At 40.5% G+C, this 15,791-nt stretch overlaps 2 protein-coding genes across 6 annotated transcripts in view; one reads left to right on the plus strand and one right to left on the minus strand.

The window, feature by feature from the left end:
* Window positions 1-479: 479 nt before the first annotated feature.
* On the minus strand, window positions 480-4,872 carry mffa (mitochondrial fission factor a). 4 transcript variants are annotated; one of them, XM_019885958.1, is made up of 8 exons: window positions 4,678-4,872; window positions 3,862-4,079; window positions 3,414-3,583; window positions 3,212-3,303; window positions 2,282-2,446; window positions 1,361-1,417; window positions 1,097-1,181; window positions 480-1,000 (listed from the first exon to the last, which is right to left on the minus strand). In XM_019885958.1, the coding sequence occupies exons 2-8, from the start codon at window positions 4,073-4,075 to the stop codon at window positions 869-871; spliced, it is 915 nt and encodes a 304-aa protein (XP_019741517.1). In that variant the 5' UTR covers window positions 4,076-4,079; window positions 4,678-4,872; the 3' UTR covers window positions 480-868. The 4 variants fall into 4 exon arrangements, with proteins under 4 accessions (XP_019741517.1, XP_019741519.1, XP_019741520.1 ...); XM_019885960.1 differs by having other exon boundaries at window positions 4,667-4,872; XM_019885961.1 differs by lacking the exon at window positions 2,282-2,446.
* An 860-nt stretch (window positions 4,873-5,732) lies between these two features.
* egfem1 (EGF-like and EMI domain containing 1) overlaps window positions 5,733-15,791 on the plus strand; it is a 35,972-nt gene continuing 25,913 nt past the window's right edge. Inside the window, exons 1-12 of one of the 2 annotated variants that reach the window (XM_019886074.1) lie at window positions 5,733-6,014; window positions 7,467-7,601; window positions 7,703-7,812; window positions 7,971-8,075; window positions 10,360-10,482; window positions 11,489-11,611; window positions 12,983-13,108; window positions 13,228-13,350; window positions 14,436-14,558; window positions 14,787-14,924; window positions 15,002-15,124; window positions 15,453-15,575. In XM_019886074.1, coding sequence (XP_019741633.1) covers window positions 5,932-6,014; window positions 7,467-7,601; window positions 7,703-7,812; window positions 7,971-8,075; window positions 10,360-10,482; window positions 11,489-11,611; window positions 12,983-13,108; window positions 13,228-13,350; window positions 14,436-14,558; window positions 14,787-14,924; window positions 15,002-15,124; window positions 15,453-15,575 — 1,435 coding nt within the window. In that variant the 5' untranslated portion in view covers window positions 5,733-5,931. Of the gene's footprint in view, window positions 6,015-7,466; window positions 7,602-7,702; window positions 7,817-7,970; window positions 8,076-10,359; window positions 10,483-11,488; window positions 11,612-12,982; window positions 13,109-13,227; window positions 13,351-14,435; window positions 14,559-14,786; window positions 14,925-15,001; window positions 15,125-15,452; window positions 15,576-15,791 lie in introns of those variants that run through there. The other variant, XM_019886075.1, reaches the window with a different exon arrangement.

The following is a 15,791-nucleotide window of genomic DNA, read 5'->3' on the forward strand; positions in this document are numbered from 1 at the left end:
CTTTTAAGGCCGCCGTCATTTGCGATCTCCAGCAGTTTTTTTACTCATTTTGCGAGCTCCGGTGTTTGTTTTTAGCGTAATTGGTCGCGTTACGGAGAAGCGTGGCTTGACGTGTGTCAAGCTGGACACAGACGGATGTAACGGAGAATCCGGTAAGTTTTCAAAATAAAACATCTTTCGTATTCCGAAATAAATAAAACGGAATTAAGGCAAGTTCTTTCTGTGCGGCCCGGTACCAAATGCCCGGCGGACCGGTACCGGTCCGCGGACCGGCGGTTGGGGACCCCTGCTCTAGATGGTATTTGTCAGCTCCTTCCACGGAGGTTCAATAGAATTTTGATAACGGCTCTTACAAGGACACTTGAAGAATAGTCATGTTTTACGCGGAGACATTCTAACCTCCCTCTTGCACCACAGTTGTACATACCCTGTATGTAAATATATAAATATGCAACTTAATTACAAATCTCTATCACAACTGCATTTTTCCTTTGGTAAACAGAGCTGTACTTTATTAATGACATACTACTTTCATATTTACAAGTCACAGCAAGCACTGCTCAACATTTATATTTAGAAACAAAATATAGCATTACTCCTTTCTAAAGTGATACATATTTACAAGTCATGCTTAGCATTGCTCAACATTTAGAATCAAAAACAAAAATACGGAACCAGATTAAACTAACAAAAACACAGCTGTAAAAAAATGGACATCCCTGTATATTAAATAAACCAAAGAAAACATGACATGAGTGCTTCGTGCAATAGGTTATGGTCTTGCTCATATGGAAGCAAGTGTAACATGTCACACACGTCATAGATATGTTAACTTGTTTTGCAGGGGTACCAGCGATACAGATGTACTTTAACGTTTTAACCACACCCACGTGTTGACGAGCCAGAAAGCGACAGTGACAGAGTACAGGATCATCTCGCGCTTCGCTCGCTCCTTATTCTCTTCTTCCAGAAGCTGCAGCCGTCGGTTTAACTTGATAAGCTACAAATTAAAAGTACATTTTTTTCCCCAGTTAGTTTTTGCCAGATCAACTCTCTTTGCCACAAAACACCGATGTTGTTATTGCAAGGATCCAACCTGTCGTCGAAGTGTTGCAGCATCTACAATGGTCATGTCATCAGATCCTCCATCCAGAGAGCCTTCGTATGTTGATAATGCAAGCCTTAAAAAACAGTTGCACAATAACCTGGATTAAAACGTGTTTAATATACCTCACGTAAAATGGTCTATGCAATTTCATTCATTTCACGACAAATGGTGCATGAAACAAGAGGAATAGACAGGAAAGGATGGGTTAAAGGAGCGGAACAAAATGAAAAAGTGAGTGCTACATGATGTTACCTGGATTCATGCAGGGGGTTGGAGCTTGAAGCTGACCCCCCTCGCAGTGATGTTTTTCTACAGGGATGAGGAAATACAGGTTTGGGTTGGGGGGAAAAAGGGAAAAATAAGAGCTAGCACTTACACAAAACACTGTTCCAAAAGCATGCAAGTGTGTGGATATCCTTCCCTATTCTATATAAAAACGCTTGCCAAACAGGTTAAAAATGTTTTGGTTTGGCCAATTTGCAAACATGGTTCATTTTAGTTGAATTGATTTGACCTCCCTCGTTAAGTCTGATGTTCTAACTGCCAAACCCTTTCTCTTGTTTGTTACCAAGATTTGGCACATTTTTAACTTCTTTGAGGATTATGAGAATATTTATGACTGGTAGTTTGCTCAACCGACAAGTATAACAGTTTATTTCACAAATTCTGCATTGTGTTCTTTGAAATTTGACTCTAATATGCACGCAGCACTACCCCATTTGTCGTTAAGGTGGCATGCAAACACACAGTGTTGCATGGAACATTATGGCACCTCGCAGTGTTGCCTGGACGAATTATGTCCTCGCATTTGATAAGGAAAAAACATTTGATGCCCTCTTAACCTTAATTTACCAGCGTCAAACTATTCACTATACTTGTACCTATTACACAACCTCAGGTTATCATACAGTTAATGGCAGGGGTTATTTTTTGGTCAGCTAGCATCCCAGTAGCTTGTAACATATTGACAGCAGAAACTGTTATGCCATTTGACCTTTGCACCTGAAATGCTTAATGTGTTGGTCCATTATTAAAAGGTTTACATATCATTACAATCCTATCTGATTACAACTGTGATGTTGAGGGGGCTTCACTGCTAGAAAAGACCGCCATCTCGCTGTGTGACGCTCTCCTTACTGGCCGAATGAGAGATTGTGGCAATTGGGGGGTCACCTGCGAGGGTTTTCATCCAAGACCTCAAGGACCTGCTCGTAGGCCCGACGTGTAGTGCACTGGAGGAAAGATAAAACGCCACTAGCGCTGTACAGGTTGTGTTCTTCTTCAGCCACGGTGGAAGGGGAAGGGGAGTGAAGAGTGGCTGGGGGGGATGCTGTTGCACTGCTTGGAGGCAACCATTTAGAGCAGCCAATTTAGAGAAAATAATAAGGAAAGGAAACAGGAAGAGAAAAGGGAACAGGGAAGGAGATGGGAGAGAAATGAGGAAAAGGAACTATCCTCAAATGTGTTAGTTCTGCTGCAGTGTTCAGGAAAGATACACTGCTACATAGCTTGAGAAAACAAATTGTGACATCCAAAGCACGAAACAAAAATAGCCGGAGGGCATGCAAATTCAATTAAATTTTAATTACAAGCTCTAACATGCATTAATTTTTAGGAATGGTGTGACCATGGTTAAAGAACTGGCAAGGTTTATCCTAAATGGCCAACAAAATAGTTTTACTGGAGCAATTGCCCTGCAAATACAAAGCAGAAGCTAGGAAAAACATTAAAACAAGACATTAAATCATGCGAGCTAGGAAAAGGGATTATGTTACAAAACGGCGTGGTAATTTTTTTTTTGTACGGAGAAACTCTTCTATATGATGGTCCCTGGGCACTCTCCTTCCTGACTGCAAAAATTGCAAAGGTTCTACAATTGACAAACTTTGCTCATATCAAACTAGAAATCCAAAATAAATAGTTAAGATGAGACAACTTTTAATGGATTCTTGAACCACCCCCCACAAAAAAATGCGTACTATGTGGCAATAAAGACAACAATGTCTCTATGGGGAAAAAAAGGGAAACATGAAAGTAAAAGTAGGAGGAAAAAGATGCAGCATGCAAGAAGGATGCAGTACCAATGGCTGAGCAAATACTCACGCTGAATCATTATGCATCAGTTGACTACCATGACGGACAGCTGCATTCTCACTAGCTGAGCGTTCTCGTCTCGATCGGCCATGGGGCCGCAGCTAAAACACATCATGCCAGTTATCCAAGATTGACTGTAAATCAGTTTTACTTTGCTTAATTGATTTTTCCCATACTGTAATGGAACAGGACTGATTGCTCTATCACTTACCACGGCCTCACTTTCTGGTGCTCTATTCTGCTCTTCCTCCAGGAAGTCAAGAGGTCGCTCACTGAGTGTGAGTACTCTTGGTGGGGTCTTCAGGGACAAGGCTTCTAATGGTGTTGACTGGATTAAATCTAGGTCTCTCGGTCTTGAAAACTGGCTGTCATCAGTGTCTCCTGAAGTATGGAGTCATCATATGAGGTCAAAGTGCTATCAAATATAATTATTTACATTATATGTTAATTAAAAAAAAAAAAGTAAGACTACATTGATGATACATTTTTTTCGCAAGCCTCCTTTCAACCAACTATCAAATAAATTCTAAAGGCCACGCTGCGTCACAACCTCTTCAAATGAATATATTTTTCATCATGTTGTATCTGGTACATGTTTACAATTTTAGAGGAACACCTTGATTTTATATGAAGGGTACAAACAAGTACTGTATTCAGACCTGAGACAACAATTCTTTCCGGGACCTGCATTATAACACTCTGAGGAAGCTGCCGTGAGCCAAGACTGGAGTCGTCCTGGCCTTGGGGAGCCACTTTAAGCATCTCAGGTATGCGCATCCTTTGGCTGATCCCCTCGGTGTACTCCAGATCATAGTGGATGCGGTTGATTTCTGCCATCTCGGCAACGGGAGAGGGGAATGTTGCGCCGTTCATTTGGCTGTGCGGAAATATGAAGCGACACCATCATTAGTTATCATACAGTTAACACCGACAGTATGCATAGTAGAGGACTCACTGCAACAAACTAATATTCGCATCGCCATCGTCTACTCATATCACTGAGAGCCATTCAAATGTATGATGTAAAAAAAATCACATGATGAAAACAATCACGTCCGTTGACAGACTAAACGGAGACTGAATATGAGTGGATCATTTCACAACAGTACACGGACATAAATACAAACTAGGTGGAACCATTACAGTTACATATAAATGACCATGGAAAATGGTCGTTAAGGAGTTCAAGTCAACCGCAATGACATGCAAAAGACCTTTCCAATAAGTCTTGTTTCTTCTCATTAGCATTGTTTGCTACATAGCGGTCACCCTCAAACTTGTTAACACTACTATTCGCAAATATTAACATAAAACACGATTGGCTAAGAGTGATATGTGCTCCTTCAGTTAGGGTTTCTAATATCTGACATTCGGGGAAAAATAGATATACTGTAAATATAACTGGCTGTTTATGACGCTAAGTAACCATCTAGCATTAGCGCAATTGAAGCGGACAGTTCAAACCTGTTTCTCACCCTTTGCTTATTTGCTCAAGGTAGCACTTTCCTCTAATAAAGCTCCCGAGTCGCGAAAAGACCTTTCACATTTACTCCAAACGTGCGGGAGCAAAATACAACAGTGAAAATTCCAAAAGTCGAGAGCAGTGAGAGAGGAACTTTTCATCCTCCTGTGTGCTCAGTAGAACAGGAATCGCCACGGGAAGTGACGTCACGGACACGACCGCTCATATCGAAAGCATAAACGTTTTTACGAATAAAGTTGTACGTCTAAATTCATTTTCAACAACAATAGGTACACTTGGTGCACAATATTACGAGATCACTTTGAGCAATATCAATTAATATACTATTACATCATGTATTACAATGACAAATCATAAAACCCAGTAACAAAGTGTGAATATGTTTGTTGGCATTTTATTGGGTGATACGGATTTGTAGAAAGTTATATTAGTTGAAACTGAACTTTTATGAATAGTTACGTAATGCCATCAAACAAAACATGCACAATGGATACATTTAGCTTTTTTGATTTAAAAAAAAATGTATATATCTCTATATATATATCTCTCTCTATATATATATATATAGATATAGATATATATCTATATCTATATATATCCAGAAACGTTTATTTATTTCAGGAGCTCAATTCAAAAAGTAAAACTAAAAGATTCATCAATAACTGAAAATACCTTTTCAGACGACCATCCCATACAGAATATGTACTCGTGAAATTTCACTCTGTGTTAATGTGTTAATGCATGAATTGGGGTATCCCTTTTGCAAGTGAATTATCCACCCGATTCTAATATGAATATCTAATATTTGGATGCACCCGTCTATCAATCAATCTATCTATCTATCTATCTATCTATCTATCTATCTATCTATCCATCCATCAAACCATTCAACCATCAAGACATGATGTTAAACTCCAGATTTCCGAGTCAGTTTTACTCGGGGTGGAGGTGGTAAGCAAACCACTCTACGACTGTGGGTGGTGCACTTACGCGCAAACCTGTTGACGTGAGACGTCGACCTTCATCTTCTCTCACAGCTGACGCGAGCTCACGTCCGGATCACATGCCGGAGCACTAAAGACTTACAACAAATTTTCGAGCCTTGTCTCAAGACGGATTATTTTAATGGAAACGTATTCTTCATTTGATGGACCGTTTTGCTTCCCGGCAACCTAATGATGATATCGGCTTCCTAAGGGACAGAAAGTATTGTTAAATTAGGCCTCTTTCCTAATATTAATTAGATATGTTCCCAGACATTTTCACTTTGTGTCTGATATCATTCAGCACATTGTACGCCGGGTCAACATTGGAATTGCAACTCGATATGTAAGTACAGGTAGATTGTTTCGAAATAGAATACTGTATATTGTATCGAGTATCTGAACTTGTTAAATGAAAACTGTACTAAATTACATGTTCACACACTTCTGGGGCGATATAGAGCATTCCTTATTGTGACACGTGTGTGTGCGTGTGTGTGTGTGTGTGTGTGTGCGTGTGTGTGTGCGTGTGTGTGTGTGTGTGTGTGTGCGTGTGTGTGTGCGTGTGGCTGTGTATGTGCGTGTGTGCATGTGCGTGTGTGTGTGCGTGTGTGTGTGTACGTGTGTATGTGCGTGTGTATGTGTGTGTGTGCGTGTGTGTGTGTGCGTGTGTATGTGTGTGCGTGTGTGTGTGCGTGTGTGTGTGTGTGTGTGTGTGTGTGGGTGTACGTGTGTGAACAGTTGTATTTAGACGCATGCATCATGATGACCGATCGAAATCCTATTCTTTTAATTGGCCACTAGAGTTCGCACTTGCAAGTAACCTATGACAAATGCACGGTTTGAATTGCCTTTCATGTGCCTTCCAACAAAATTCAATTTTTGAAGTATTTTGTCTCGCCAACAGACGTCTATTAAATTAATTAGAGTGCGTTCGGCAAGGTTAAATGAAACGTTTTAATGACAAGAAAAGCTGAACACTTCCTTTCATTAACTTCAGGCTGTTTTGAATTGGAGCCAGATGGTTGGTAGAGGTGGACCCTGCGATAGGCCACTTGGTAAGCCACCTGAAGCTCCTGCCATTGCCAGAAAAAAAATAGAGGAGCAACTTATCAATTTGGGTGTTAATGGTTGCCACAATGACAAGAAGAGTTACTAGACAAGCTATCAGTCTTTTCTTTTTCCCAAATCTCCTCGGAAAATGGTCGTGCAGACAATTGTAAATCTTAAACCTGTTCTCTGTTTACGATCACAAACCTTTATGTGCTTGGTCAACAACAAGTTTGGCTAAGGTACAGATCCGGTGATAGTGACGTGGAATATAATGGAAGCTGATTAGGAAGTGATCGGAAGTTCTAAATAGAGGAGCAACTGGTTGCGTTATGTGTCATTCACACATCAAAAACAGTTTGGAGTGACCTGATAAACAGTTCGCGGAGTTACTACCGTATTTTTCGGACTAGAAGTCACTTTTTTTTAGAGTTTGGCTGGTCCTGTGACTTCTACAGAATATATATTAAAACTTAGAGCTTGGACTCGCACTGGTTTTGAAACTTTTGCTTCTAGGTACAGAAAAGTGATTTTGTTTTTTTTTTAATTTTTGGGCATTCTGGATGCCCCTGTAACATCATGTGGATTCTAACACATCACAAAACTCTGCAATTGTCATTGGCAATATTGTTAAGAGTGATGTTCATGAGAAGAAGCATGCGAAAGGTCATGGTTAATCTGTTCTCTTTTGTGAAACTAAGTCAAATGGCATCAGCAACAGATCTGTTCCTCTCTGTCTGCATTTCAGGCCCAATGTTTGCGCCGACCAGGAGATGTTTCATTTGGGTGGCCCTCAGCCTTGTGTTCAGGGTTTTACACGAATGGTGAAGGTGTGGAGGCAGGGCTGCACAGGCCACAGATGGTGTGTAGGATATGAGAGGAGGTAAGAGTCACTCCTTTCTCCTACACTGAATAATTCATCATGTTCATGGTGAAATGTAGCTATTACAACCCAGTAAGCAAGGCCAATTTTGCTCTCCACAGGACAACATATTACACAATGTACAGACAAGTGTACAGGACAGATATTCGCACAGTTTATAAGTGCTGCCCTGGTTGGACTCAAACAGATGGCGAACCAGGCTGTCTTCATAGTAGGTATTATTAGCATTTTAATATCAGTATGCAACGTTTTCAATGGTGACCCCAAAAAAATAAACCATACAGTGTATAATTGCACCGGTTAACTAAACATTATAAAACTGTAAAAATATATATTATAATGTCACACTATTATATGTCACGCCTTTAGGGATATGCAGTGCCAATACGTGTTTCAATGGAGGCCGATGTGCAGAGAGTGGGGATCTTATATGTCATTGTCCAAAAGGTTTTAAAGGGACACGGTGCCAATATGGTAAGTTTTCACTCTTATTGATGTCAATATTTCACTGTTACTGTTACGTACACCACATTTCCACCACATCATCATTGGAGTTTACCTACAGCATTGTGTCAACAGTCTGTTAACTTTTGAACAGGGCAGTGTTTCGCTAAAGCTCCAAGTTCAGATCCTTTGTCTCTGCAATACTGAGAGCTTGGATTAAGAAGTCGTGGTGCACATGGGCTTTGAAGGTTCTAGTTCTGTTGAGTCTTATTGCAAGAAAAAAAAAAACAACAGTGCTTAGTGTGCTTGGGATCCTAACCTGGCAAATGCCTCGTGACGCATTGCCCACCCCCCACCTCGCACCCCCACATTCAAGAAACAAACACATACTGTAAAATACCTGTTGTCCAGTAAACACATAGGGACTGTTGGGAATACTGATGGTGACCTGAGGATATTGGGTTGATAGCCTCCCTCCCACCGGCACCGCGCACGCGCACACACACACAGATGTACACTCCACAAGGCCTTTGCCACCCTCACAGATTCACCTGAGCGAGGGCTTGCCTGCCTCTGTTTTTTAAACGGAAGCCCTTCTTTACGACAATGTCACAAGCACGTGTTGTGGAGGCAGCTGTCTGCTGTGAGTGTTTTGGCCCAAACTATTTGCTTTTCGCACATTGGGGTGACAGATTAGATGAGGATTTCTATGACTTTGTCTTTCACATGTTCTAAGGTCTCAGCTCGGCTCAGTTTTTTTGGTTTTCTTTAGTGATGAAAGCATTCTCTTTCTCACACTTCTGCGGACAGATTTATGCAGCTCTACATCATATGCAAAGCAATTTATCCACTGCACACATTGTTGTGAAAGAAATACTGCAGTGATAATCAAGACTTTGTAATAGGACTTAAAGTTCGGTTTGAATTTGGTGTGTCTCTAAAATGTAGAGTTTGTAAATGTATATATGTATTACTTTAGTTTTTGTTATTCATGGTCAGTACTGACTTCACACTGGTGGTGGTTTGGGTGGTTTCTGTTACGGTTTCTTGGACACAATTAGGACTGAAAGTTTCGACAACCATTTTGATGTTCGAAGTGTTACTTGTATATTGAGTATTTGTTGCAGGAGCAAATAGTTAGGCCATCTCTCATCGCTTCAACTCTCACCCCGATTGCAGAGTTCATGTTTGAACGGGATTGATTTATAATGCTGCTAAATCAAACACACCTGCTGTTTATATGCAGGGTGTATGTACTGTACATGCAAACCTGTTCTCGTGTCGTCTCATGACACGAAAAAGTAAAACATCAGAACAAAAACTACAGAACTTAAACTGATATCTTGTTGAAAATGGAATTCAGTTTTGTTGGTAGTGTTATGGAAAATAAATTCTCATCAATTCTGTAATGTACTATTTCAATATGACTGCTTCAAAGTTGAAGCAGTCAGTTGAGGTTGTTTTTGGTGGAGGAAGCGAAGAGATCTTTTGGGAAATTCTGAAGTGGAGTCTAGAGAACACGCTATGCAAGTAAGACTTAATGATCTACACAGGGATCTGGAATCAGTCTGTCTGTAGAGAAAACAAGAGCTTTTAACCAGCTGTGTGTTGTCCGTGTTACCGGATGGGAAACTGTTATTTGCCCTGTTCATATAGCAGCTCCATGGCTACACTTTCCACTTGAGTGTAGAACACACTTAATTCCGTGAATAATGGCATGCACTAGTGTGTTTCCAGCAAAGAAAGTGACAACTGATCTTTAGATCTAGATCGAGATCTTTACAGACTCATTTTGGGGAAGAGTCTCAGGTTTCCATCCCGAGGTTCAGATTTACAGTACTTCTTGACGTGTCCTTAACCAGTTATGTAATCCACAAACGGAGGCACTGTTCCATCACTTCTGTTGTATCTGTTGCCCCTTTTAGACTGCCTTCCTGGCACTTTTTTTTTGTCTTGGCTTTTTGACAGAATTGGACATTGTCATATCCATGCACATGCACACAGCCTTTGCAGCATCACACATTCAGAAAGTTACATCTGGCACACACTCTAATACGACATCAGAACTTTTATTAATTACAGAATGAAGGATGTATGAGTCCAATGCTTCTTGTGTATCTTCTCCTTCTTTGTGTTGTTTTTTTTATCTCTTTAAAAAAACATTTTCAAATTCTCATTCATCTCTGAAATCTTTAACAGAATGATCAGCAATGTATTGAGTTTTTTTCCCTATGCATATATTGATTTAAAATAAAAATATCACGTTGTCTTATGGATTGAGCCAAGTCATTTTCACAATTTGCTTTTCTTTCAGATATAAATGAATGTGAGGTGGACAAAGGAGGCTGCGAAGAATACTGTTGCAATACGATTGGCAGCTACTACTGCAAGTGTCCTGTGGGCAGTGAGTTGGGGCCAGATGGCAAGTCATGTCAAGGTAAGAAGAACATGAGGAGACAACCAGTTTGCACAAACACATTTTTATATGGCCTTCCCCTCTGCAGTTTGGATAGTTTTCTCCAGTATTCCAGCCTAACCGTGACCTGAATAAGGAAAAGTTGTCTAGAAAATGAATGGACAACTGGTTTCTGATATTACCACCACCTTTCTTCCCAGTACTGTTTTATTTATATATGGACCCCCTTTGGAATAATAACAGTTTGATTAGTTTGCATGTTCTCACTTCGCTTGTGGTTTCCCTTTTGATGGCTTTCTGCAGATGAGACCACAGACAACCACAGTTTACCACACATCTTCCTTTTGTTCAAGATGTGGTGGATAAGGCACTATGTGTGTCAATAGTTCACATCTTACAATTGGAATCCTTTGGTAATGCTTTCTGGCCAGCGACAGTTCCTTTCCCTGCCTGATGTTGCACTTGCAGTCTCCACCAACAGTTTATTGTGGCACAAGAAATAGAGACAACTGTACTCATGAATGGATTCTATGCCCTAGCAAAGCTGCACCTTTGTTTGTTTTGTGCGCTGGAATGTGCATTGTTTCTTATTTGCGCTAATATTGTGCCATAATTGCACGACTGCCAACAATCTGTCAATGGGCATGACAACACCCCCCCCCCCAACCCATAACGCGTGCCAAAGTCCGACACACATGGGAAGTGTACAGGATATCTGCTACAGCTTCATAAAGAAGCACAAAACCAGATCACTGTGTAAATATCGGGCTGCCCAACAAATATGTCATGGGTAGCTTGATCAAAACAATAAAACAACCTAAGGATGCCTGACATGATGTCCAGATGCAAAGAAAGGTGTGGACACAGTGTTCTTTTTCTATCTGACATCCATCTTTAACCTGATTCTTCCATCTTAATCATTTCTAAAATCCTGATCAATTTGAATTGACATCTTCTCACTGAAATATTGTTTGCTCACAGAGTTCTCAATTATTCTGAGTATTATTGTACATTTGTGTGTGTTCAGATGTCAATGAATGCGCAGAGCTCAATGGAGGATGCCAACAGACGTGCGTCAACACACCAAGCTCTTATTTTTGTGAGTGCAGTGAAGGATTCCGCATGCACACTGATGGTCGGACCTGCATTGGTAAGCGGTTTTAACACTTCCTCACTAGCTCATGTTGCTACATTGGTACACACATTTCAAACATTTTTTTCGGGAATGAGAACAAATACACAGAATATGACACAGGAAAACTTTCAGACTCGTGCATAAATAAATAAATAAATAAATAAATACACCCGAGTTAAACTCACTGGACAAAAATAACGGTACCCTTAACTGAATGTGTTTTTCCAGTCGTTTGAGCCGGTCACTACAATCAATTAATTGCTGTAACTAACCACTGTCAACAAGTATTTTGGCCCACCCTCATTAGTAACGACTATAGCTAGACCAGGTTTGAAGAGTGTCTGTGAAAGAAGGTCAAGACTTGGTTATGTTCTGGGAATGTTTTTCTTCATCTGACTCTGGGTGTCTTGAATCTGTGAATGGTGCAATGAAATAAAGATTGTCAAGGTATTCTGGAGCTTTCTGTGCTGCCCAGCATCACAAAGATCGGTATTGGTTGCAGGTCATTCGTCCTTCAGCAGGACAATGACCGAAAGCTAAAGTACCGACAATGGAAAAACTTTGGCCTACTTTGAAGAGTTCTTACATAAAGACTCTTGAACATTTGTGGAAGGCGTTGAAACATGCAGACTGCAGAGGATCACATCAAATCTGGAGCATGTTGCGCTCATTGAATAGTCCTGAATACCCGTCAGCAGGTGCAAAAGTCTCATTGAGAGTTACAAAAAAAATGTACACTGATTGAATTTAATTGCTTTTTTACAGACTCAAGGTCCAGGCATAGACAAGCAACATACACCAGTTTAGAGTTTATCATGCTCTAAAACAAGAGAGAATACAGCGAACATGAAAAAAAGTTATGATTGGAGTGAGAGTCTCTCTCCGTCTTTCTGTCGTATCTTTGCACAAGAGGACAGACTTCTAGGTTTGGGCCTGCTAAAATCATCAGTGTTAAAATCTTTTCTTCCAATAAAATCTCAGGCACAGAGGTGATATTTCATATTTGGTTCATGGCACTGTAATTGGAAGGACATATTCGAAAGTCAGTAGGACTGCCTGCAGTAACTGACTTACATATTCTTTTCACCTTTTAACATATTATTTTGTTTTGATGTAATTTATTATACTCATTCTAATCATTTAAGGGAACGTTCACCATACACTCTCCTGCCTATTTTGCGCGGCACACCACATGGAAAACCAGATCACACACAATGCAGGCGTGCAAGGAGAGATTCAGCGAGAGACAAACAGTGCTGCACCATTTGAGATGGGAGTGAGGACGGTGACTCGTTCAAGGGCACCACGAATGTTTATCGTGCAAATGTTTTACATTTATTTCTTATATCTAATACATGCATGCATGTGTCTCCTTTGTTTTTTAAGCCATACACTCCTGCTTGGTGTTGAATGGTGGTTGTGAGCACAAATGTCTAGACATGGGTAACAATCACTATAAATGTGAGTGCCGAAAGAACTACAAGCTCAAGACAGATGGGAGACACTGTGAATGTAAGTCATCAGTCCTAATTTCCTCCACAAGACCTTGAACAAACAATGTGTTTATCAACAAGATACCCATGATCGAATGCGCATATGTGGGTCAAATCCTCCGTGGCTTTATGTGGCAGTGAGGGAACCCTGCGAGGAGAGGAACGGAGGCTGCACACAGCTGTGTGTCTCAGCGGATGGCCATGTTCAATGCAGCTGTCGATCCGGTTTTACTCTGGCTGAAGATGGCAAGAGCTGTGAAGGTGAGGAAGCAGATACACTCATCGTACACTGGGCATTAAGGGACATCAGCAAATACAGTGAGCTCTTTCAAAAATTATTCTAGGGATTTTCAGTGCTTTACTTGAGTCCGATTTTTAAATTTTTTTTTTATCACAATTACACACAAAATTCTCAAACATTGATCGTTATTGGGTTGGTCAAGGCAGAAGTAGTGATTTACTGGAGCGCTAGAAAATGAAACCTCTGAACTTGAACATCTATGTCAATAACCACTTAAACGTAAACCTATGCTTGTATTAAAAAAATAAATAAAAGAAATAACGGCTGCTACAACTCTTCAAATGTGCATACCGGTACACAGTTTATCGTATTTATGTTTTCATTTTACAGCAGTTAACTTATTTTCAAGCATACGTCATCGTGACAAATTTACAGAACTCAAATACAATGAAGAAAAGCATTGCCCTTGAAATGGATTTTTTTTTTTTTTTTTTACCGGTAAGTAGATTAACACTACTTTATATGGCAAAATTATATTCTGCATTTGATCAAATCGCAAGTCGACCAGGGTTTCAAAAGAGATTGTGTTCTATCTCTGTTCCACCGGATTGGAACTCGACATGAAGGTCTTTCAACAATTTGTGCAGGAGTTGTTGCTGGTGGATGAAGTATAAGGGGTTTTTGTCCTAATCTCTGTCTCTCCATCTCTCGACAAAACCTTGCTCCAACAAATGCAATACCGTTTGTAATATCTGCCGCCAGTATTTAATTTGTAATCATGTTATGTCTGCCTGTGTATATCAGTGGAAATTTCCCATCTATCATAAAATTTAATTAACAGAGCCAAGAGGGACAGTTTACTCAAGTTCTGCCAAAACAGATACATTTTATTTCATGCGAGCTGAAATGCACGTGACCGTGAATTCCAGTCTGACCTACCTATACGTTCTTGTGTCCATGACACTGGTAAATAAATCAAGATGTCTTTGTCAAGGATCTTACATTCTTTTGTGAGTCTTGCTTTTCTGCCATTTGTATTGTATTCCTAGGTACAGTATTTAAAATAACCAACCAACCACTTTTGTGCATGTCCTGTCTTCAACAGACATTGACGAGTGCAATACCGGACATCACAAGTGCTCCCATGGATGCGTCAACATGCTGGGCTCCTTTCGATGTGTGTGTCATCCGGGCTTTGAGCTTGGTGCAGATGGAAAACGGTGCTACCGTGAGTAAAGATAACATCTTTTTTCTACTACAGACCCATTATAGCAGAAACAGAATTGATACATTCATCCACCAGTGGACAATGCTTTGTGCACACGTTTTGAACGATGAAGGACATTCCCTTTGCAATGCATGACTCCTTTACTTCCATTCCAAACTAAAGTCATTTGTACTTGTTTACCGAAAATGTTGTGTCTTTTCTGTGGTCATACACTCTTGTACATGCCAGGCATAGAGATGGAGATTGTGAACAGCTGTGAGAAGAATAATGGAGGCTGCTCTCATCAGTGTGAGCACACCACCAATGGGCCCCTTTGCTCCTGCCATCATGGCTACCAGCTAGACCAGGACAGGAAGACCTGTGTAGGTAAGAACTTCTTTTAGCCTCGTGAACCGTCAGTTATATACGGAATCTTACAATGTGCTTCTGCCCACCAACTTCAGACAGTGATGAGTGTGTCAATGGGGAATCCTGCTGCAGTCACTTCTGCAGAAACTATCCAGGCGGCTACGAATGCAGCTGCAGAGCCGGCCACACACAAAACCCAGATGGCTGCGGCTGTGATGGTAAGAGTTCTGTATTGTTGGCGAATTATATATTTTTTTGTGTTGTTTTTGTGTTGTGGCACTGCGATTTTGTACGCAAATCCCAAAACATGTTCAAGTAACAGAAGCTATTCCAGATCCCGTGATAAATAACAGTGTTGGTTGCTAAGAAGCAAACCATTATTTAAAGGCATTTGTGCAATTGATACTACAAGGCAAGATACCAAACATCAGATTCAAGAGTTGTTGATCTGTCAGATTCCAGTCCATTTTATTTCTATGATAACAAGTTTTGTGCAGTCCCTCTCTTGATTTTTTTTCAAAAGTTATTTCTCCATTATCCTTTAAGACATCAACGAGTGTCTGGCAGAGACTTCAGGCTGCGACCATGGCTGTGTCAACACCCTCGGAGCGTATGAGTGTTTTTGCCGAAAGGGTTTCCGCTTGGATCAAGATCAGCACACTTGCATCTGTCAGTAACCTTGACCCAATTCTTAACAAAATGCATTTTAAAATGCAATTTTCCATGAGTTCTATGAGATCTACTTCCATGTGTCGCACAACTATCTCCTGCTTTAACACAGCCAAGGGTGTGAGTTTGTTTCAACCTACTTGGCTAGACTGGCTTTAAATTAACAATCGCAACATTGTGAGATTATGACCATAAAAATATATACCCAGTGATTCG

This window comes from Hippocampus comes, unplaced genomic scaffold, assembly GCF_001891065.2.
Source record: "Hippocampus comes isolate QL1 unplaced genomic scaffold, H_comes_QL1_v1.1 scaffold29, whole genome shotgun sequence".
Lineage (NCBI taxonomy): Eukaryota > Metazoa > Chordata > Actinopteri > Syngnathiformes > Syngnathidae > Hippocampus > Hippocampus comes.

Coding starts and splice junctions, on each gene's coding strand:
- mffa (XM_019885958.1), bottom strand. CDS start 4,075: ATGAACGGCGCAACATTCCCCTCTCCCGTTGCCGAGATGGCAGAAATC. Junction 3,584..3,861: donor GGAAAGAATTGTTGTCTCAG/GTCTGAATACAG, acceptor TCCATACTTCAG/GAGACACTGATGACAGCCAG. Junction 1,001..1,096: donor CTGCAACACTTCGACGACAG/GTTGGATCCTTG, acceptor TTTAATTTGTAG/CTTATCAAGTTAAACCGACG.